General features: G+C 42.7%; 2 protein-coding genes and 1 non-coding gene across 3 annotated transcripts; 1 reads left to right on the forward strand and 2 right to left on the reverse strand.

Annotated features, from left to right (window-relative positions):
• Positions 1 to 226: 226 nt before the first annotated feature.
• Positions 227 to 5,348, reverse strand: Itgb1bp2 (integrin subunit beta 1 binding protein 2). The gene is made up of 11 exons (XM_032890211.1): positions 4,811 to 5,348; positions 4,526 to 4,575; positions 4,378 to 4,434; positions 4,157 to 4,299; positions 2,242 to 2,336; positions 2,076 to 2,134; positions 1,898 to 1,968; positions 1,708 to 1,807; positions 1,233 to 1,346; positions 938 to 1,000; positions 227 to 633 (listed from the first exon to the last, which is right to left on the reverse strand). Exons 1-11 carry the CDS (start codon positions 4,872 to 4,874, stop codon positions 400 to 402), a joined length of 1,050 nt encoding a protein of 349 aa, XP_032746102.1. The 5' UTR covers positions 4,875 to 5,348; the 3' UTR covers positions 227 to 399.
• On the forward strand, positions 1,298 to 1,461 carry LOC116889475. The gene has a single exon (XR_004386427.1). It is a non-coding gene; the product is annotated as a small nucleolar RNA SNORA4 (small nucleolar RNA).
• Positions 5,349 to 6,188: 840 nt separating the features above from the next.
• Positions 6,189 to 23,542, reverse strand: Nono (non-POU domain containing octamer binding). Its single transcript, XM_032889874.1, has 11 exons — positions 23,418 to 23,542; positions 22,633 to 22,688; positions 16,235 to 16,421; positions 13,774 to 13,967; positions 12,315 to 12,616; positions 11,070 to 11,165; positions 10,608 to 10,804; positions 9,690 to 9,774; positions 8,665 to 9,293; positions 7,863 to 7,972; positions 6,189 to 6,573 (listed from the first exon to the last, which is right to left on the reverse strand). The coding sequence occupies exons 3-9, from the start codon at positions 16,410 to 16,412 to the stop codon at positions 9,047 to 9,049; spliced, it is 1,299 nt and encodes a 432-aa protein (XP_032745765.1). The 5' UTR covers positions 16,413 to 16,421; positions 22,633 to 22,688; positions 23,418 to 23,542; the 3' UTR covers positions 6,189 to 6,573; positions 7,863 to 7,972; positions 8,665 to 9,046.
• Between the last annotated feature and the right edge of the window lie 210 nt (positions 23,543 to 23,752).

The following is a 23,752-nucleotide window of genomic DNA, read 5'->3' on the forward strand; positions in this document are numbered from 1 at the left end:
GCCCGGCTCAGGTCTTTCTCTGGAGAGAAATGAACAAGCCCCTGTTTCTCAGCTATCTGTAAACCACATACCATGGAACTGGATGCAGGGGGAAATGCTCAGTGAGTGTCTGGTGGTTGTGAGAACATGCATGTGCTTGTTTTCACACGTGTGTCAGACACACAGCCAAGAGACAGTGGGGCAGGGCTGAATCCGCTCTTCTATGGTAAGAGAGATGAGACTTGGGTGAGACTGCAGAATATAAGGTTTATTAGGGGGCAGCAGCAGTTTGGACATTTTGTTATCTCTTCCTTCAGCCTCCTGCTGCTCAATGACACCACATGGTCAACCATATCCTGGTCTCTGAGATTCTAAGGCAGTCACTGAGGGCCTACCTAGAAACTCAACTGTCTGCTGTTACTATTCCCCCATAGCTTCTTCCTCCTCTTCATCTTCCTCCTCTGTCCAGCTCAGGTCATCATCTGAATCCTCAGATTCTTCCTCATCCATCTCTAGTAAAACCCCTGCCCTAGCCTTCTCAGCTAGTGAATCAGGGTGCTCCAGCTGGGCCCAGGATCCTGGGTCAGCCTTGACCAAGGAGATTTCAACCCGTGATGGCATCAAAGAGACAGAGCTCTGCTCCACGTTTATGACCTGAGGAGGAGGGAAAGACAGAAAGAATGAAGAAATCACAGGCTTGGGATTGCAGTGGGTCTGCAATAAGAATAGGAAAAGAATGGAAAGACAGAGGAAGGCAGTGGGGAAGGGCAGACGGAAGGAAGGAAGGAAGGAAGGAAGGAAGGAAGGAAGGAAGGAAGGAAGGAAGGAAGGAAGGAAGGAAGGGAAACCCAAAGCAGTTAAAGAGAAATCCTCTATCTTTTAGCATCCCCTCTCTCAACTCAGTCCGGCCCTCCTTTTAATCGATTTTCCTTGCCTCTGCCCACTTCTCTTCACTTACCCCCCAGAGCTTCATCTGTGCTTGGAACACGCGGTTACCATCAAAGACAATGTGGACATGAAGCTGAGAGAAAAGAATTATAAGGATATAGTAATTCCAGAAGGTCAGAAAGAGTCATTAGTACAGGTCAGAGGCAAGATCCATAGACCAGCCAGACAATGCCGATGTAATAACTTTCCATTCCTCTCTGGGGACTGTGGAACTCACAAGTGACAGCAGTCAGCATTTCTCCCTGTAAGACTGCACTACCACCAGAGTTCACTAGGCTCCCATCCTGCCACAGACTGTTCCTCACCTCAGTTTGACTGGCCTTCACCCAGTTGAATGCAGGAAGTGGAATCTGGCCATAGACCGTGAGCACTACCAAGGAATCTGTCTGGTGCCAATCATGGCGGCAAGATGCTGGCAGCTAAAGAGAAATGAAATAAGCATGGTAATTCAGACAATTTGGCAGAATGAGGAAAACCACACTCCACAGGACTATATCAGTTAGTATGGTTCATTACTATATTGTGGCCTACATTGTTTAAAAAACAAAATCAGCTCCTAACCCAAGAGGTGTCTCACCAGGGTATAAAGACACAAGAAAACCCAGAAAAAAATCAACTATTTTATATGGCCTAGACTCTGAGCTATGGAGGGATAAAAAACAGAATCTTACTTGATTTGTACCAAAGAAGAAGTTAGGGAGGTCAGCCATGAGATACTGGGAGGAGACCTTATCTCTGTAATTGGGTCCTAACCAAGTGTTTAGGAAAGATGGGGCTTACCTGCTTTGCCCAATCGTGTCTACCAACTCTACATCCTGGCTGTGCCAGGAATGCCCCAAAATCCAGAGTCTGGATACCACAACAGCTCCAAGACTTCATTCTGAAGGAGGAATATAATTTATTTAAATTCTACCCCCAAGCCCTACCTGTCATCCAGATTAGGAGAAGCCTGCCCGGTCCCTTCTCTTACCCCTCATGAAACCGAGGTGCACCTGGATGATAGGTACACGGAGTAGCATCACTCTCAGGACCTTGGTAAACCTAATAAGGCCAAAGGAGAATCCGGTTATTCAAATTCCTGCTTATACCCAGGCATCCCTCTGGTATCTCTCAGCCACATGCTTGAGCCCCCCAAAACTCTCACTCACAGCATCACATCCTGGGTTCTGGCAGCTGGAACCAGTCCAGATCAGACTATTGTCAAGTCCTGGGCAAAGGAAACAGTCAGGAACCTGTCTATTTCCCCCACCCTCCTGGCATTTACATGAAATTGCAGTCTTTCAGACCTGTCCTATGGAAGACCTACGTACCTACCTGCTCCAGGTTCCTGGTCTAATTCTTTCTGTTCCAACGCCACTCCCAGGGCTTGAGATATAAGAAGTGGTAGCAGTTTCGGAGGCATCTCAGACCTAGAGGTTATAAGCAGGCATTGAGTTCTGAATCATTTTTCAGAATCACCACTTCTAGCATCCCTGCCCATGAGAGTAAAGTCAGATCAGTCTGGTTAAAGTGAGCAGGGTTAGAGAAATCAGGTAGCAACTCCATTGGCAATTTTTATCTCTGTGGACATTCATATTGTAGAACCCTGGGAAAGTGCCCAGGGCTTCCTTTTTGGCTGGTTGCTTCCACTCTTCCGCATTTCTCTGCGGAACTGCTTTACTTTCTCTTCCTCTATTTGACTATGGACCTAATGACTCTGCTTGTATTGTTCTCTGGAGCCTCCTGCCTTGCTAGTATTACTTCCTTTCTGTGATATAAGATGTAGCTTTTTATGTTTTTGAGACAGGGTTTCTTCGTTTAACCCTGGCCATTCTGGAACTCTCTGGAGACCAGAGCTGGCCTCAAACTCACAGAGATCCACCTGTCTCTGCCTCCTGAGTGCTGGGATTAAAGGTGTGCTCTACCATGCCCGGCAATGTGTTTTCTAAGGGGGCGGAGAGATGGCTCAGCCAGGGTCTGGGGGTGGGGTGGGGAGAAGACCTGGATTCAGATCGCAGCACCTACATCAGGTGGCTCACAACCACTTGTAAACACACACACACACACACACACACACACGCACACACACACACACACACGCACACGCATTAACGCACACACACACAAATAAAATGAAAAAAAAAGTTAGCCAAAAAACTAAGACAATAGTTGAGGTCTCAGTGAGTTCCTAGCCAGTCAGGGCTACTGTCTCAAAAAGATATTCAAAAAGAATATTAAGCTTTTGATTTTTTTATTAGTAGTTTAGCCTAGGGACATGCATACTACTGCACATGTGTAGGGGGTAGAGGACAACTTTGTAGAGTCAGTTCTCTCTTTCAGTCTTTTTTTTTCTTTTTTTCGGAGCTGGGGACTGAACCCAGGCAAGCGCTCTACCACTGAGCTAAATCCCCAACCCCTCTCTTTTAGTCTTAATGTAGGTTTCACAGATCAAACTCAACTCGACAGGATTACGTAGGAATCCCCTTTTCCCGTTGAGCTATATGCCACTGGCTGTTTTGTTGTTTTGAGACAGGCTGTAACTGACCTGGAACTCACTCTATAGAATGGAGGAGCCTCAGACAAGTGGTGATTGTGCTGCCTCTGCGTCCTAAGTGTTGAAATGTATAGGTACGAACCAACATTTTATTTTTTGTTTTCCATAGCCCAGGCCAGCCCAATATCCACAGCAATCTTACTGATTCAGCATTCTTGAGTACTAAGATTACAAGGAGGAGCCAACAAAACACATAGCTATTGTAAGATTTCTTAAAGTTCTTCCAAAAACTAAGATCCATATAGGTGTGTTGGTGGGGGTACGAGGAAGGTACAGTGATAAACATGAAAATGTGATGATGAAACCCACTATTTTCTATACTAATGATCACTAAAAACTGAAACTGCATAAGAAAAAAATCTCACTCCGTGGTAGTGCGTGCCTATAATCTCAGCATTCAGGAAGTTAAGGCAAGAGGATGGACTGAGCTGACAGCCTATTTCTCCACAAAACTAAAATGCCAAAAACTCTGCTATACACTAAGCATGTATTTGAGGGGCTCTCTAGTCCCTAGAATAAAGCTATCTAGCCCATCTTATAGCAAAGGACTTTTCTTGATACAAATTCCCCCCACAATAAAAGATGCATTATGAGTCAACACATGATCCTCCTCACATCCCTAGCCCCTAGTTTCCAAACCCCGTTAATTCCTAGGAAGCTACATGGATATAGGCAAAAGCCCCCAGGTCTCTTTACTTAGGCCTTTCTCGGAGCAAAGTCTCTGCTGACTTTGGAATTGTATTCAGAGGTTTTTGCTCCTGAAGTGAACTTGTGGCAGGGCCCTCAGGCTGAGGGACCTCAGGAAGCTTCTCAGCACAGTGTGGTCCCACAGTACAGCCCTAGTACAGATAAGGAGATAAGGGTTAGAAGTAGAATTCTTCTATAGGGTGCTAAATCCAAGGAAGTAAAGGGTTTACCTTGATGTTTAAGAACTCAGAGAAATCTACAGTTCGCTTTCGGCAGCAGGACCAACCCTGATAACAAGAGACCCAGATCAGCTTAGATTTTTCTGGGTGTTTCCTTGGGGAAAATGCTCTTGCTAAGACCCCATGGTCTATTCCTCACCTTAAGTGCATCATGAAAGATTGGGACCCCAGGGTGGTAACGGCAGGAATCTGTAGATACCAGCAGAAAGGTCAAGGCAGAAAGGTAACCATGCCAAATATCATCCCTCACGTTTTCTCCAGGTTCATTTTAATGTTATTTCACGGAATGTAGAAAGTAAACCAGCAGTCAGGATCACCCAGACCAATTCAATTATGTCCAACTTTTTTTTCTCCCTATTCCCAATGGCCAGCCACACAGCTGACCTCTAACACCCAGAGCCCCTGAGGTAAATAATTTACTCACCAGGGAGATTGGTATTGGGGTCAAAGTGTTGCCCACAGCCTTTGTTATAGCAGAGCAGAGACATGGAGGCACTGACCGAGCTTACTCAAAGGGTATTTCAAGGAGTCTGGCTGCAGAGTGGGGAACACCTCTTAGCCTGGAGGCTTTTAGCTGCTTGGAAGGGCCAGCTGTTTCTATCTTTAGTCCAGGAGGCGTCCACCTCCAAACATGGGCAAGGGAACTTGAGTTGGTCTCCACAGCCAATAGGAAAGTGTTCCAGAGCTGAGGCTCAGGAAAAAAGGATCAGGAAGAGCCCTTGGAACTTGGGTGAGGTCAGTTAACTACAGCAGTTTTAGATGTTGCCAATTCCAAGCCTCTGACATACCAGCAGCTGCTCGGAAACAAAATACTAATTAAGTCCCCCGTCCCTATGTGGGTGTGGGTACAGCCCCTCCATTTTCTACCATCTAGAATAGCTTGCCTGCCATTGCCCTTACCTCCAGGTAGTGCCAACTGCACTGATCCTAGCCATTCCACCTTGCATGGCACCTTCCCCTGCCCAGGTCACAAAGATCATCCCCATGTAGTCTACCATATATACCTCCCAAGACAGAATTTCCTTCCCTCCCTTTTTCAAAAAACAGCACAGAAAATGAAAAGGCTTCAAATGTATTTTAATAAGGTGATGCTGCATTACTGCTCCATTTCTCAGAAAAATTTTCAAATTGAAGGTATCAGGAACAAATCTTAGTACACCAATAAAAATGCACAGCGCAACTACCTAAGATAGGCAAGACTAAGAGCTACTGTCAGACCTTCAACACACAGCAACCCTGTTCCCAAGATTGTACTAGGCCTATCAAGAAAAGCTGTGGACAGCAACAGCAGACGCACAAAGTGTAGTCCTTACCCAAGAAGAAGATGGAGGCAAGTTAACACAAGATTTCTTTTAAGATATACTAAAATGAAAACCTCTAAGAGAAAATGTCTTCCTTACGACATGAAGGGGTCATATATGAGATATAACAGAACCGTATGTATGCTGTAACCTCTGTGGACATTGTCTGAATTCTCACCTGGGAGTGAATGGAGGAATTGGGCTGGGTCATTGGAGCATGTTTAGGTTTTGTGGTATACATGGCAGTATCTCTGGGGTTGAGGGGAATAAAGATGAAAAATTAAAGGATGAGAGGATGAGAGAGAGAGAGAGAGGGAGGGAGAGAGAGAGAGAGAGAGAGAGAGAGAGAGAGAGAGAGAGAGAGAGAAGAGAGAGAGAGGAGGGAGAGAGAGAGAGGAGAGGAGAAAAAAGAAGAGAAGAGGAGAAGAGAAGAGAGAGAAGAGAGAGAGAGGAAGAGGAGGAGAGGAATGATCAAGGTTAATGGAACCGAGTCCATTTTCCAGGCCCCCAACAATCAACATACTTCAGGAATGCACCAGACAGACTTTAACGCACTATACCACAGACTGATTTGTTAAATACCACCCCTCCCTTGCCCCTGTGCCTTCAAGCATACTCCCTAGAATAGAACAAGCAGGGAAGACCTATCTATTGGGAAGAACCCCTAACACTTTTCCAGGGTAGAATTCTGGCTAGTCCAAAAAGGGCCCTTCTTTTAAGGGCTGCAGGAAACTAGACAATGCAACTTTATCTAATATCGGCGGCGTTTATTTGGAGCAAATTCAGCTCCAGGAGCTGGACGGTTGAATGCAGGAGGAGTTCCACCAATTGCTCCAATTCCTTCCATTGTAGCAGCTTGGCCAAAACGTTCAGTTGTTGGTGGAGTCTTAAAAGAGAAAGAGAACAGTGTTACAACAGAATCTGTCTCTGCAGGTTCTAGCTCAAAGGTCTTCCCACTACAGACCACTTCTGTTTAACTATTCAAGACTCCTAACTGTTAAAAAGCCAGGCAACCAAGTCTGTTTTAAAGCTCTAGTGGAGAACTGAAGGATAGGCCTTACAAGTTATGGCTGCATTCAGTCACCCATCTTTAGCTTTCTTTTTTTTTTTTTTTCTTTTTTCCAGAGCTGGGGACCGAACCCAGGGCCTTGCGCTCTACCACTGAGCTAAATCCCCAACCCCCATCTTTAGCTTTCTATCCACACTTTACATACAGTTGAATTCCTAGTTTGGATAGGTTCGATCCAAGTCCTTTTTCCTGAGCCAGGAAGAACTGGCTATTGCTCTTCAACCTTATCCAGTTCAAATTAGACCAGAACAATTTCTGGGCCGTGGAACCCAAGGCCCTTGGAGTCACATCATCTGTTCTACATCATAATATCTAACCCACCTTGACTTCCCCATTTAAAGAGCGACCTGCTGGCTAGACATGGTGGTACATGCATTTGGGAGGCAAGAGGCAGGAGCAACTCTGAGTTTGAGGCCAGCTGGTCTAGACTACAGATACTCTACCTCAAAAAACAAACAAAACCCCCAAACCCCAAACAACAAAAAGCAACTTATTTACTGAGGATAGCAACAACTATAAGTTAATCAGGTCACAGTCAGAGGCTAGTTTAACTCCAAGGTTAAAAGAGTGTATGATACTAGATTTTCTCAAGATTAAAAAGACCAAGGATTTGGGATAGTGGGATAACATTTACCTAGCATATATCACACCCCGGGTTCAATTGTCCACACTGCCCCTTAAGATCTTGTTACATTTTATGAATACCAACAGTCTTGAAGATTAGTATCTGTACCAAAGTCGAAATAAACTCAAGAGGTAGGAGATGCTGAGAAGACAGCTGAGTTGGGTAAAATGCTTGTTCTGCAAGCTGGAGGACCCAAAGGAAGGGAAATAGGGAAAGGCATGGTGGTATGAATTTGCAATCCCAGTACTGGGGAGACTAGAGGATTCCTGGGGCTCACAGACCAGTCAGCTTAGCCTAACTGGCAAGTCCTAGGTTATGGACAGCCCCTGAGCAATGACACAAGCAGCTAACCTCTAGCCTACACTTACATGTACACACACCTGCATACACACACCTATACTCACAAAAATTAGACCCCAGAGGGTTGAGAAGGTCCCCCTATTGCTATTTACAATTACTATGAAGCCATGCAATTTATTACCAATCCAAGGGTTCCATCTGGCATCATAGTGGCAGGTCCTGGAGGAGCTGGAGTACCAGGTGGCACAGGAGCAGGGGGCATGGCGCCTCTATTGTTTATGCCCATGGCACCTAAAGCAGTGTAGTATGATCACTATAGGGGGGCAAAGATTAATACCTCCCAAGGGGAACAACAATCCAGTAGGCAATCAATCCTTTACTCCCAGCCTATAAGCCCTAACGTCCCTGAAAAATGTGATGTCCTTTTTTTTTTTTCTCAGAGCTGGGGACGGAACCCAGGGCCTTGCACTTGCCTAGCAAGCGCTCTACCACTGAGCTAAATCCCCAACCCCCCAATGTGATGTCATTTAAATGTGGACTAGGCAGAAGCTTCCTAAGGCAGATTAAGAAAGAGAAAGAAGGCTCCCCAAGTACAAAAATCTGAATTTAAAAAGCCCAATTTGCACATCAAAAGCCAAGCATCAAGGCTCACTCTTAATCCCAGCACTTAGGAAGCAGAGGTAGGTGGATCTCTAAGTTCAAGACCAGCCTGGTGTACATAATGAGTTTCAGCACAGCCAGGGCTACACAGTAAGAACCTGTCTCAAAAGAACAAAAAGAGCTGGGCCATGCTGTATATGCTTGCTACCCCTGGCTTTGAGAGACAGAGATAGGCAGATCACAGTAACTAGCCAGACAATCTAAAAAACAAAAAAACTAGACAGGCAGTTCTTTGGTTCCTGGATACCTGCTACTATCTATTTTATAACTACCCTTTATACCCCCCAAAAGGCACCACAACTATCTAATTCTTAAGTCCTTACCTCCCATAGCCATTTGGCCCATCCGTATCTCTTGCTCTCTCTGAAAAACAATATATACTTAACATAGTCCAAGACAACAGTTGCTGTTACAATGCACTGATGACAACACAAAGGGAAGTAAGCAGTGATGACATATTAATGCCTGCTTGCTATCTGGACAGTGATTGTAGGTAACATAATTTTCTATTAGAAACAAAAGAGGCAACGGGGGAAGAAATAGTTAACTTCTTAAAGCTGCAAATCATCTAATTACAAGGGTAGCAGTGGATGAGCCAAAGTCTGCTATAGGACTCAAATTTCTCTTATTATCACTGGATATAAGTAACCAGATTTTCATCCTAAATTTGCTATATATAGCAAAAGCTCTCCCCCAAATCTTACCTCACCTCCTATCAACAATTTTTTTTCCTAAAAGGAATTCTGTAACATAGAATAATTGATCATAACCTAGTACCCTTACAGACATTTCATAGTCTTTCTTATATGATGACTGGCCTACCACATCATAGGCACATGGGAGATATACCGCATCAGGGAAGGTTCCCTTGAATCCTTCCTGCTGCCGTCGCATCATTTCTTCTTGCTGTCGCCGCATCTCTTCCTCACGGCGCCTGCGTTCCTCTTCCTGCCTATAGAATTATCAATGCATTTTAAAATAAAAGACATTCCAGAAAATGAGTGGACCAGTTGAAAGGGAAGAAGATTAAGACACCTAAAGCCAGCACAGCTTGCCAAGAATAAGGGCAACATTCAAAGAAATTAAGAGACCAGCATCGAGTTCTTTCTCTTTCAGGAAGCCCTCAGGCAACTCCTAGAACCAATGCAGCTCTAAGTGCATAAAGGTGCTTGCTGTCCAGGCTGAATGCAAGTTTAATTCTTAGGACCATTTGGTAGAAGGCCTCAACACATGTGCTGGAAGGCTCTCATTGAGATGGAGAAGCATGAAACCAGGCCCCAAACCAAGAAAATAAATAAATAAATAAATAAATAAATAAATAAATAAATAAATAAATAAATAAATGTACCTGAGTTCCAACTGCTTTCGTTTCTGAACCTCTTGGTTATGCAGTTCCTCCATTCTTCGAAGCTCTTCTTGACGTCTCATCAAATCTATCAACAGATTGAGACTTTTTGATTCTCTTTTCATATATACAACAATTTCCCATAAATATCCAGAAAGCAAAGATGTCAACCAAGACAAAAGATAATAGTCATTTTGGAAGAGGAAACCTCAATTGATTGGTCAGTGGACAAGGCTGTGGTACATTTCTTGATTGATGGGAAGGGCCTAGCTCATGGTGGGTGGATGAGCAGGCATGGTGTACTCCTTTAATCCTAGCACCTGAGAGGCAGAGATCTCTGAGTTCAAGGCCAGCCTGATCTACAGACTAGTTCCAGGATAGCCAGGGCCACACAGAGAAACTAAGCCACAAACAAAACCCCAAAACCAAAAACTACATCACAATATCAAGGAAAGAAGGAAGGAAGGAAGGACGGAAGGAAGGAAGGAAGAAAGGTAGGTAGGTAGGTGGACAAGCCTTGGGTAACAACCTAGCAAACAGCACCCCTACATTTGTTCCTGCCTTAGCTTCTCTCAATGATGGAGTTACCTGTAATTTTAAGACAAAATAAACTGTTTCCTCCTCAAATTGATTTTGGTCATGCTTGGTTTATTATCACAGCAACAGAACCCTTAATTAAGACAATATATAATCCCAGAATGACCATGCAAGTAAACTCAAACTTTTATCATTTCTTTCTTCATAGAATCTATCCAGTATTCTATACCCATCTCCAAACTCATCTCCTTACTGGGATAAACAAAGTATTTCATAAATAAAAGCAGAGATTTCGTCTTTTTCTACTAAGGAACAAAGAAATCACTGAACAAAACTGGCATTTGCTATGTATTCCACTTTTCCTACCTACAGGTCTCTACTCACCCTGCCTCATTAGCATAACCTGGTGCTCGTGGCGTGCTGCCTCCATCTCCATCTCCAGCTTCTCACGAGCCTCCTTGATGTTTCGATCCACTTGATCCTGCTGTTGCTTCTCCATCTCAATGAGAGCCTTCCAGCGCATGGCATACTCATACTCAAAGGACCCAGGCTGTGCAAATCTGGGTGGCTGTTCTCTCTCCCTATAGACAATACACATTATGTATTACTTTTGTCCAAGATTTCATAGCATCACATTCTTTTCTAAAGACCAAGTGAGCACATGTATACAGCAAAGGCAATGCCTCTTTTAAATACACCTTTAAGTTTCAAGAGTAGAAAAATAACTACGGGATGAAGTATAGTCAAATATGTTAAGGGTCTGGGTTCAACTACCAGTACCACACATATAAACACACCCTACCCCTACCCCAGAAACATATAAAAGTCAACAACTGGACCACACACTTGTGAAATTGCTGGTTTTTTATAACCAACTTCTCCGGAAGTCCCTCTTCATCATCTAACTGGTCCATAGGCTCCACAGTCACAGGCCGAGGAAATCTGGGTGAAAGAAGAAAATGTTAATGAGGCCATACCCTAACAAGGATGTTCCCTACACCTGACATTGGCACAAGAACTAATTACGGATAAGACTGGACAAATATAGTAGTTTTGACAGGAATGAGAATTTGGCAAGGATTCATACTGTAAACTGTGCTGGTCTCAAGTTAATGACACTACTCTTGCTTCAGTCTTCCAAATGTTGGGGCTATAGTTATGAACCACATCTAAACATATTTCCTAAGAATTTCAAATCTAACCCCAAGTAATGGAGTCCCTCTTACCAGCATTATGAATAATTTGGGGATAACAGCCCAGATGGAGCCAGGTTTCAGATCTCTGTAATAGTCTCAAAAAATGTTAAAGGGAGTAGATCAAGTTATCTAATATATTTGATAACTCCAGAAAATGAAGGAAGGAAAACACTAAGAGAAAGTACATTCAACAAAACATTTTAAGAAACATTCTAAATTTCTAGAAGGGAAAACTTTTTTTTGCTTTTGGAGACACTTTCACCTATCCCAGGCTAACTTGCAACTTGTTATATAGCTAAGGATGACTTTAACTCCAGATCCGTTTATCTTTACCTTCCAAGTGCTGGAATCACAGGCATGGGCTACCATGCCCAATGAAAAGCTATTATTATTCCATGTGTATGAGTGCTTTCCCCAGATGTACATCAATGTATCACTTCCATGCCTGATGCCTGTTTAGGCTGGCATCAGATTCCCTAGAACTGAAATTACAGATGGTCTTGAGCCAACATGTGGGTGCTGGGAATCCTACTCGGTTCTCTGCAAGAGCAGCCAGTGCTCTTAACCACTGAAGTAATTCTCCAGCCTAAAAAGTTATCATTGTATCGTACCCTGATGGATAAAGGCCCACACAAGCTAGACAACCTGAGCTTGGTCCCAGAACACATGTAAAGGTGGAAGGAGAAAGCCGACTTTCCAAAATTGTCCCAAGTCCCCACATGTCTACCATGGCATGGACATGCACTTGAATACGTGAGTAGGATTATACTGAAACTGCATTAGAAAAGCTGTTAGTATTAAGTCTTTAAATGAAAATAAGAACACGATTACTAGATGTTAATGCTCCATGCTAAAGAAATAAGGAACCTCAAACCATTGCCTGAAAATTACTTACGTGGTTAGCAAGAAGGAGCCTTCACTGCATCTGTCCAGAGCTTTCCGAGCAGCTGGCTTCCCTGAGAACTCAACAATGCCTTTCCCCGAGGGCCTTCCTCGGTCATCCACAATGACTACAGCCCTCTCCACCTGGCCAAACACAGAAAAGGCTTCTTCCAGCAGTTCGTTGGACACGTACTGAGGAAGGTTGCGAACCGTAAGGGATGCACTGTGACAAGCAAAGCGCACTCGCAGCTGCTTTCCACGGAGTGGCATGTTGTCCAGCTCCACTTTGGCAATTTCCGCTAGGGTTCGTGTTTCCTGGGGAAAACAAAAAAGAAAATTAGAATTTGACAAAAGACTAACCAAGCAACCATCAACAAAACTCAAAAAACCTGGGTGTGGTGGCACACATATTTAATTCTAGCACTTATAGATCTGTAGGCTAGCCTAGTCTACATAGTGAGTTCTAGGGCAGAGTCATAGCTGTATACTTAACAATACAGCACTTGGATTTTAATTTCCATTAACACACCAGAATTACTTGTCCTCAATGAAGAATACTTATTTTATGAGAATAAATGTTTTGACTGTATGTACATTTATGCACAGCATGTGTGCCTGGTGCCTATGGAAGTAAGAATAGGGTGTCAGATCCTGCAACCAAGAAGCTTATTTAGAACCAGAAAATGTTGACGGGACATCTCTTCCCTACTTCACAGACCTAAGGAAGTATCTAGAGAAAATGACTTGCTGTGGCATTACATTTGCAGGAATAAAATCTAGTTCCAGCCATCCTCTCAAAGTGAGAGCTCGTCACACTTTGCTCCTCATTTAGCATCTATTTAAAATGCTTCTTTCTTATATACTATTCTTAAATAAAATCAGATTTTAAAAGTTACATTTACAATTGGTAGAAGTGAGCATTGCTGAGTGGTAGGACACTTATCTAATATGTACAAGAGTTGGCATGTTAGAGGCAGCCTGCTTCAGAAAGAAAACAGATATTCACAAAAAGAACTTGTCCCTTCATGATTTTTAAGAGTAAGATAACATGCATACAAGGAGTTTGGAAATAAATTATATAAGCCTTGATAATCATTAAAATAAGCTTCATTTTCTCTTTAATCAAGAGCTCAGAAAGCAGAGGTAGAAGTCTGCAAGTTCATGGATAGCCTGGGGTTAAAATATGAGATCTGCAACCAAAAATAACCCCTAAACATTTCAGCCCATGTATTCCAGGCATATAAGGCCAGGTGGTAGTGGTGCACACCTTTAAAACCCAGCATTCAGGAGGCAGAGAGGCAGGCAGATCTCGAGTTCAAGGTCAGTCTGGTCTACAAAGTGAGTTCTAAGAGAGCCAGACTCCAAAAATTATAACCATATAGACAATGCCATTCTTTTCACTGCTATTTTTCCATATTCACTCCCCAGTCTTCCCTATCTCTCAAAGCATATGCTCCAAAGCTCACACTCACCAAGCGAATAAAGCCAAAGCCTTTATCCTTATGAATGAAAACTTCGCCTGCTTTCCCATATTTCTCAAAAAGTTTCCTCATTTCCTCCTCAGTGATGTCAGGGGGAAGATTGCCCACAAAGAGACGGCTACGTTGGGTAAAGGTCTTCTCTCCTGGTTTCCTAAAATTCTTCAGGTCAATAGTCAAGCCTTCATCTGAAAGAAGACAGTCAATCAAAGACTGGGTAAAGAACTGGTCATATCTTCAACACTGTTTCTGTGATGGGAGAGACAAGCACCACTTCCCAATGTATCCTACTCATCAGCAAATTGCACCTTAAAGAGACCAGGGGACTTCTTAGCAGCCCTACTATAATCCAGAAACTAAGGTAGCTAATCAGAAATAAATAATCAAATGACACAGCAACTTGACAATACTATTGAGTAGATCTTTGCCTTAAGGAATCAGACTTTTAAAATTGCTCTATTTTCTTAACCAGTTATCAACGTTCACAACCTTAATAGGTTGCACAAAAAGAAATGAGTAATAAATATTTTTGCCCCTAAATTCTAGTTATCTTTCAAAATTTATCATCTGGTATGTAACTCACACACACACACACACACACACACACACACACACACACACACACACACACACACACACACACACACACACACACACGAAGAGCATGCACACATGTGGCCATATGAAGGTTAGGGGGCAACTTTTAGGAGTTGCCTTTCTCCCACGCAGTGGTTTCCAGGACTCCGGGTCCTTAGGTTTGTGCTTTAAGAGTTGAGTCATCTGCTGGAGCCCAATTATGTTTGGCTTTTTTAAAAAAAAAATGTGTATATCTGCCTGGATGAATTATATGCAAGATTCCCCTGGAACTGTAGTTACAAATGGTTCTGAGCCACCTCAGGAGTGTCAAAAATGAATCTGAATCTTCTCTAAGAGAAGTACAGCTCTTAACTACTGAGCTACCTTACCAGTCTCCACCATTACCTCCCCTTTAAAAAAATTATTAATGTGTATATGTGTTGAGTGTGACTATTTGCTACATGTGCATGGGTACCCATGGAGTCAGAAAAAAATGCTGAATTTCCTGGAAGAGGAGTTACAGTTGGTAGTAAGATACCTCATGTAGGTGCTGGGAACCCAACTTAAGGCTTGCGCAAGAGCAGAAAATGCGCTTAACCACTGAACCATCTCTCTAGGTACCCTCGTCACACCAGGTTTGTTTTTATAGGTACTCAGTTTCCTGAACAACAACATACAAAAACTTTTTACAGATTAAAAGTGGGCTGGGCATGTGCCACCAAGTCTTATAGCCAACTCCCCATTAAACCTTAGAAAGTGTTCCTATATTCTCTGATGACTAACTACATAGACATATATTTGGGAGTAAAATGTGCCAATATGTCAGAATACCTTTGTTTCAAGTGATCAATCCCCTTCACTTATAAAATGTGAATTAAGAACCAAATAGGAGGAGCTAAAGAGTTGGCTGAGCAGTTAAGACTACTTATTGGGGCTGGAGAGATGGCTCAGTGGTTAAGAGCACTGACTGCTCTTCCAGAGGTCCTGAGTTCAATTCCCAGCAACCACATGGTGGCTCACAACCATCTGTAATGAGATCTGATGCCTCTTCAGGTCTGTCTGAAGACAGCTACAGTGTATACATATAAATAAAATAAATCAATCTTTTTTTAAAAAAAGATTACTTATTGACCTTTCAGGACTCACTGATTCTCAGCACCAACATGGTGCTGACAAATATCTTAAGAAAAATCAAGGGTTGGGGATTTAGCTCAGTGGTAGAGCGCTTGCCTAGCAACCGCAAGGTCCTGGGTTCGGTCCCCAGCTCAAAAAAAAAAAAAAAAAAAAAAAATCAAACCAAAAGAAGATCCAATGCCCTCTTCTGACCTCCACAAGCACCAGGAATATACACATATGCTATATGCAGGCAAAACCTCCATACACATAAAATAAATCTTGTCAAACCAAACCAAACCAAACCAAACCAGAATAATGAAATATGGCAGCACATGTCCTTAATCCCAACACTCAGAATGTAAGCAGAGGAAGCTCTAAGTCAGCACTAAGGGCTATCTCAAAAAGTTGGGGAGTGGTGGCACCCAATCCCAACACTGCAGGCAGAAGCTGGTGGAGTTCAAAGGTTTATTCACTTATAATCACGAGAGACTTCTCTAAAAGCCATAAAACCATTCCTGGGCTGGAGAGATGGCTCAGAGGTTAAAAGCACTGTCTGCTCATCCAGAGGTCATGAGTTCAATTCCCAGCAACCACATGGTGGCTCACAACCATATATAATGAGATCTGGTGCCCTCTTCTGGCCTGCATGTGCAATGCTGTATACATAATAAATAAATCTTAAAACAAAAAAATGTGTAAAAAAAAAAAAAAACATTCCCAAGGGAACCTGTTTACATCCTCCCATCACCCAGCAGCTACTTACTCTGGCTGCTGGCCTGCTGTCCATTTGCAGGTATTGGTGGGGGTGGCTGCTGCTGCTGCTGCTGCTGCTGCTGCTGCTGCTGCTGCTGTTGCTGATGGTGCTGCTGGTGGTGATGCTGATGGTGCTTCCTTGGAGTATGATTCTGCTTCTCCAAGTTAAAGGTTTTATTGCTCTGCATTTTTGCACCCTAAAGAAAAATTTGGAATGTCGAAAACCCAGTAAGTATCAGGATTCAGTCAATTACCTTCCTGATGATCTACACATCATTAAAACTATATTGGTATTCTATCTTTTGCCTGGTTATTCTAAAGTAAAATGTAGGACAGCCTAGGATATTTAAGAACCTGTCTCAAATTAAAAAAAAAATATCATATAGATAGATAGATAGATGGATTGATAGATTGATGGGGGTGGGATCCCAGGGCTTGTGAACGCAATCTCTGTGAGTCTGGAGCCAGCCTGGTCTACTGAGCAAGTACCAGGACAGCCAGGGGTACAGAAAGAAATCTGCCTTGGAAAACCAGAATCAAAAATCGAACAAAAAAGCAAAACATACAAGGACAGACCTGATAAAATATGCCTTTAATTCTAGTACTCGGGAGGCTGAGGCAGGGGCAGGAGATTCCTGTGAGTTTGAGGTCAACCCAGTCTACGTAAGTTTCAGTGAGATCCTGTCTCAAAACAGCACATTCCTTTAATCCCAACACTAAAGGCTTTATAAAGACTGCTACTAATAAAAGACGGGGTGGCAGCGGCACACATCTTGCTAACTCAAGCATTTCAAAGACAAAGACAAGCAGAGAAATCCTATCTTGAAAAACCAAATAAATTAATCAATCAATAAATCAAGACCAGGCTGGCCTTAAACTCAGAAAAATATCAGCCTGCCTCTGCTGCCTCCTGAGTGCCAGGACTAAAGGCCTATGTCACCACTACCAGGCCAGTAAGTCTTTTTCAACTTACTTTTTTACTTGCTGTGCATTGATGTTTTGCTGGCATATATGTCTGTGTGAAGGTATCAAATCTTGGAGTTACAGACAGGTTATGAGCTGCCATGTGGGTGCTGGGAATTGAGCCCCAGTCCACTGGAAAAACAACCACTTTTAACCCCAGGCACCAGTAAATATGCTCTTACTCATGCTAGTAAAATATGATTACCCAAATAAAAAACCAATACATCATAGGCACTCAAGAGGGTCAGTCAGGTCAGCCTGCCTCTGCCTCCTAAGTGCTGGGATTAAAGGCATATGCTACTACACCAGGAGAATTCTCACAACTTTTCAATCACATTTCTCACCAATGTTACAGAAATTCTAACAATATACTTATTACATTTTGCATCAGGACTTAAATCTAGTGGTAGATTATTCTCATGTTGTTCAGACCAGGTTGCACCAATGGTCTACGTCTGTACCACTACTCTTGTGTTTTAACAAACAGAGCTCACAGTTGCTGAATGTGATGGTCACCTTTCCTTACGTAGCATATACTGCACCTTACAAAAATTCTTATTTAATAGTTGTACTGTTTTCCATTTGCAACCAGCAGCTATAAACCCTGGTGTTTTATGAGGACTGACTACTCCTTATATGTTACTATGTTCCGTTAATTCCTTATATGTTCCGTAATTTGTCTATGGTTAAAGTTGGTGACACTCTAATATTTATATATCTTTACTTGAAGATGGTTAAATAACATACAGATCAATAAACATGTAATGTGAGAACATAATAAAATAATATATTAACAATTCAAGTAGTTCAACCCCCTAGGACTCTTATACTTGAAGCAGAGAACTGACTCTCATACTTTCTCCCCTGACCTCACATACATATACTTAATTTTTTTTGAGACCAGCTTTTCTATGTAGTTCTGGCTTTACTGGAGCTTACTGTGTAGACCAGGCTAGCCCAGAACACAAAGACTCACCTGTCTCCCAGAATACTGGGATTACAGGGATATATGCCCAGGTGGGTCCATGTAGCCCCAGCTGGCCTGGAACCCACATCTGGCTTGTAAATTCAAAAAAAATTAAGCCACAAACCCAAAATCAGCCATTGTGTGGCACATTTATGTAGTTCCAGCACTCTAAGAGGCTGAGGCAGGAAATTATGAGTTTAGGGGCAACCTGGGCTATAGCGATCAGGAAGGAGATAAAAGAAAAAAAAAAAAAAAACAACCCTGGTCCCAACACCCACTTGAACAATTCACAAATGCCTGTAACTCCTACTCTAGGGAATCAGATGTCTCTGACCCTCTTGGGTACACAACCACATAAAGATATACACAAAAAATAGTAGCTATTAGTGTGAGGGTTTTTTGTGTATATCTTTATGTGGGTTTTAGTTAGTTCCAAATAAGGTAAGGTTGTCAACCAAGAATATCCATCACAAAAAAACCCTCACGCTAATAGCTGGACACACCTGTGAGGGATTTTTGTTAATTAAATCATCTGCAGTGGGAAGAATCACTTTTAATCTGGACCACACCTTCTGGTGGCAGCCTATATAAAGGACATGGAAGAAGGAAGCTTACTTTCTTTGCCTGCTTGCCCTCAATCTCGATGGCAAGTCCATTCCTTGACTAGCTTCAACGTCTACTTCATCAGGATTCCAGTATATACTGAGGACCAGCTGAGACATCCAGCCTCATGAACATAACTGCTGGATTCTCAAACTTGACATTGGTAAACAGCCATTGTTGATCTATATGGATCACAACCTGTAACAAATCTCCTTTACATCTATCTGTCTGTCTTCACTCTATTAGTACTGTTCTTCTAAAGAACCCTAATACAACCTTCTAATCATTAACATGGATTCCATTTTCATTATGTGTTTATTTATCTGTGTGGTTTTGTGTATGCAAGTACAGTGCCTGAAGACAAAGAGGGCATGGCATCCCTGGAGCTTAAGTTTCAAAAGAGTTATGAAGCTACCTGATAAGGTTGCTGGGAATTGAACTCAGGTCCTCTGCAAGAGCAGTAGGTGCTCTTAACAGTTGAGCCATCTCTTTAGTTCCCATCAGTTCCTATCTGAAGTGGCACATTAAAGTAACCTGTTTGGGATAGGCTAAAGAGATGCTCTAGTAAGTTGTTGCTCTTGCAAAGGACCCCATTCAATTCCCAGCACCCACATGGTGCTTCACAAGCACCTGTAATTAACTCCAGTTCTTCTAGCCTCCGTGGACACATGTGATATAGATACATACTACTGAAAGACCACAAAATAAAAAAAAAAAAACAAGCAAAATCTAATTTAAAATAGGTATATGCCCGGCAGTGGTGGTACACGCCTTTTATCCCAGCACTGGGAAGCAAAGACAGGTGGATCTCGTTCCAGGTTAGCCCTGCTACACAAAGAAACTATCTCAAAAATCAAAACAAAATAACAATACCCCCCATAAAAAAAAGTAAAAAAAAAAGAAAAAAACGGGGGTTGATTTAGCTCAGTGGTAGAGCACTTGCCTAGGGAAGCGCAAGGCCCTGGGTTGGGTCCCCAGCTCTGAAAAAAGAAAAAAAAAAAAAAAAAAAAAAAAAAAAAAAAAAAAAAAAGAAAAAAAAACAAAAAAACCAGTTTATAATCCTTTTCCATAATTAAGGAGGCAGACAGGTCTACATAGCAAGCTAGAGGACAGCCAAAGCTAATAGAGATCCTGTCTCTCCCTGTCACTCCTCCAAAAAATAAGACTAACATGAATGGAAAACACTGTCAGCCAAGCCCCTATTGTGTTGGACACTTTACGTTCTAATTTTCACTATTAGAATCAACACACATAGATTTTTCAATTTGGGCACATCTGCATTTAAATGATCCTTTTATCACTTCCAACTCTGCTTATTTATATCCTGAGCTACTGGTACCATTTGATGTTCAGATTTTCCTCCTTTCTGCAATGTCAACATAATTGTAAATGCCCACTCAAAGTATGTGTGGCTAGACACTAATCCATCATAATTTAGATAGCTTTCATTTTCCCCCCTATAACAGCACAGCAGCGCTTTAAGCTTTGTTTACTTATTAGGAAACAGAATCTAGCTTTGTGACTCTTGACAGTGTAGTTTTTCTGGAAAACCATATTTTTAAATGTTTTCAACAAGTGTAGTGATTTAATGACAAATAAAAGCATTTTTCAAAAAAAGAATATTTGTTTCTTTTCTTTTCTTTCTTTCTTTTCTTTTTTTTTTTTTTTTTTTTTGCTATTGGGTTTCTCTGTGGGTAGTCCTGGCATCCCAGACTAGCCTCTTCCTCCTGAGTGCTGGGATTAAGAATGTACCACCACATGACTCCAGGAAACTGGGTAAAGGTGGCTTATTCTTATAATTGTAGCCTTTTATTTGAAGTCAGCATGTGTGTGGGCTACAGTGTGAACCTGTCTCAAAGGGGAGAAAAGACAAGCAAGCACACACCTGTACTTCCAGAGTTGTATAGGCTGAGATAAGAGTTTCAGGAATGCCTTGGCTACGTATCAAGACTCAACATTTTCCCTCCAAAAAGACAAAGAAATGAAAGCCCATCCCAAAAACAGTTGAGATGGAGGAAGGTAGTAGACGCAAATCTTTTCCTATTTTAAGTCTAGGTGTTAAATGTCTCCCTTTATTACCAAGTATAGTCAGCGGCATATTGTCATCTTCACAGCCATTTGTCCCACTAATTCTTACCTTTTCTCAGGTTAAGAACCAAGAAACATTTTTTCTCCAGTCTTTAATTAGAAATGAATGGACCCAGCCCCAGTAGCTTCTATCACTCAAAGGAATCCATATATATTTCCATGTTAATAGAAACCTTTATAGAAGCTGAGCTTAGCTTAGTGGTTCGGGCTTCAGAGGGTGACCTCAAATTTCAGGCCAGCTTGGGATACATTTTGAGGCCCTGCCCCCTAAAACCAAAAACCTGGGCATTCTAGTCCACTTCTTTAACTCCAACACAAGGAGGCGAAAGTAGGTGGATCGATATCTGAGAGATGTAAGTCAACCTGGACTGCATGGTGAGCACCAGGCCATCCTAGTGGGTGAGACCCTGACTTTAACAATAAACAAAATCCAGGCAACTTGTGATATCTGCATTATTTCATTTAGTGCCCCCAGCTGTTTTCCTTTTAAAGGAAGAAACAGAAGCCCCCAAAATACTTTACCCATCCAAGGCCAATCCAGTGTAAGAAAGAACTCAGATCTCTTGACCTCTAAAATTCAAAACCATCATGCATCAAATGAGCCTTCAATTCGAGTTAAACTCCAGCAAACTTACTGGTTCCAGAACCTGTTACGATGGAGGTGATGAGGGTGACTAACAGTTACTGATCTTACAGGGATGGTTCACTTTAAGGTCTAAGTGAAATACTACTACAAAGCATTTAGCTGTCATTCAGGAACGATGACCCAATTGGTCCAAAAGGAAGCCACCATTCCTATTCTCACTTAATAAATGCCACCACCAGATTGTCCCTAAATTGCCAATTTCTGGGCTCTAATATAAAAAAAAAGGTATGGATACCCAACTAATGAATAACTTTTTTCTTCCTCTTTCTTTTTTGAGACACAGTCTCTCTACATAGCCTTAGCTGCCCTGAAACTTGCTCTGTAGACCAGGCTGGCCTTTAACTCTCAAGAGATCCATCTGCCTCTGCCTCCATGTCTGGTCATGGATGCTTGTAATAACCAATCTTTCCCTTCCATGTAGTCTTGTCCCAAAGTTCCCATTTACCCACGAAGGTTAGCACAGCCCCAGGAACCTAAATTACCACTGTATACACAGTAAGCACCAAGTACACGAGAAATATGTTCCTATGTTAACTGCAGCAATATAATTTCATGATATATACAGAAATAAGCTTATCAAGCCCCAACTACAGAGATCAACAGATAGGATTTCTGTCTACTTCCATGTCCTAAGATTAACCATAACGGAAAGGACTGCGGCTACGCTGTGTGATACAACTGCACACATGTTCAGGCTCACATTAATCACAGGTACCAAAATCTAAATCAAGGTCCTTTCCATTTTAGAAGAGTCAAATTACTAAGTGGGAAACTGCTAGAGAAATCCAGTGTGAATTTACCAGGCTGATATGGCGCCTGGTGGGCAACCGTGAAAGCTGTAAAATACAATCATGGTAAAGGCTGCTGCTGAGTTTCTTAGGACTTTTCATTTAATAACAATGAAGTTGGACAAACATAAATTTAAGCACTAACCTGTATTAGGACAGCCATAATTAGGGGAATAAAAACAAAAACCAAAACATACCCACGCTGCTCAGTCACATTTTAGTTTCAGATTTCCAAAAACTGTTTAGCTTAAATAACATGAAAAGTCCACCAAAAATTAATTTCGTTGTCTGTGAAATCTGCATTCAGTTAAGCATCCTGCACTTTACCTCGTGAGCCTACCTCCTGCACCTACCTTGACTTCGATTTGAACACAGCCAAGTGTCTGCCTCCCAGTCCTAACCCCGACTGCTGTTAAAAAAACACAAAGAAAGGTGTCAGCTTTCAGAAAGGCTTCCGCAAAGTGAAAAATACTCGAAAGTAAAGCCACAGATTTAAGTTTAATTTAGAAAAGCGATGCCTACAAACGGCTAGGAAAGGCTTAAGGAGCAAGAGATTCGGAGAAAAAGGCGCGCGCGCGCAAGGGTGGGGTGGAGGGTGTTTCATGAACTTAGCTCCAAAAGCCAAGGGGTCTGAAGTAGCAAACTTCCGACTTAAAAGTTGTTTCAAAAAACAAAAAACAACAACAACAAAAAATCCATAGCTCCAGGGGCCCCGCTGGCCCTCTAGGAATTAATGGCCTTGAAGGGCTGGAGAGGAGGAGCATGCGACAAAGCAAAGCGCCTCCTCCTCCTTACCTCGACTTCAGGGCTTTAGTAGATAATAGACCCCACACCCTCTGGTCCAAGAGCGTTCAGAAGCCACCAACTTGGGGGCTGTTAAAAATTCGTGAGTAGCACAAGAGCCTGGGCAGGGGGAAGCAAAAGAAAGTATGGCCTAATGCCTCCGGTGAAAACACAGCGCGCTCTGGATCTCACGGGTGGGCTGCGAAGGCCTTGCGCAGAGGGGGAAAGGCCTCACGGGCCCTCCGAACCCATTGCCTGTGTACAATCCCGGCCTCGCCCTAACACCTTCGTTCACAGAGTGTCGCAGGAAGCCCCACTGTCCCCCAAGCAACCAAAGAGCCATCCCAAAACTCACCCTCTGCCCACAGTTCTTTGCTCAGACTAAGGGCGACGCTGCACGGCCTCCACCGTCCCGAGAAAAGAGCGCGCGACCGCCGGAAACGAGCCGACGGAGCTCGGTGCCTCCCAAGGGGGTGGTCAATGTTGGATTCCCGATTGGCTACGTGAACTGCCAGTCAAAGTTTATCTCTAGAGAAGGATTCATTTTATCCGCCATCTTTAGCTTCTATTGGCTACTGACTGTCAAAGCCTTGGGTTCGTGTGAACGACAGATGGGGGACAAAGAGCGAGGCTTTGTATCTTATGCGCATGCACTAGAGGCGTTGAGCGCAAGACGGAAAAGGAAGGGGG

The sequence above is a fragment of the Rattus rattus genome, chromosome X (assembly GCF_011064425.1).
Source record: "Rattus rattus isolate New Zealand chromosome X, Rrattus_CSIRO_v1, whole genome shotgun sequence".
Classification (NCBI taxonomy): Eukaryota; Metazoa; Chordata; class Mammalia; order Rodentia; family Muridae; genus Rattus; species Rattus rattus.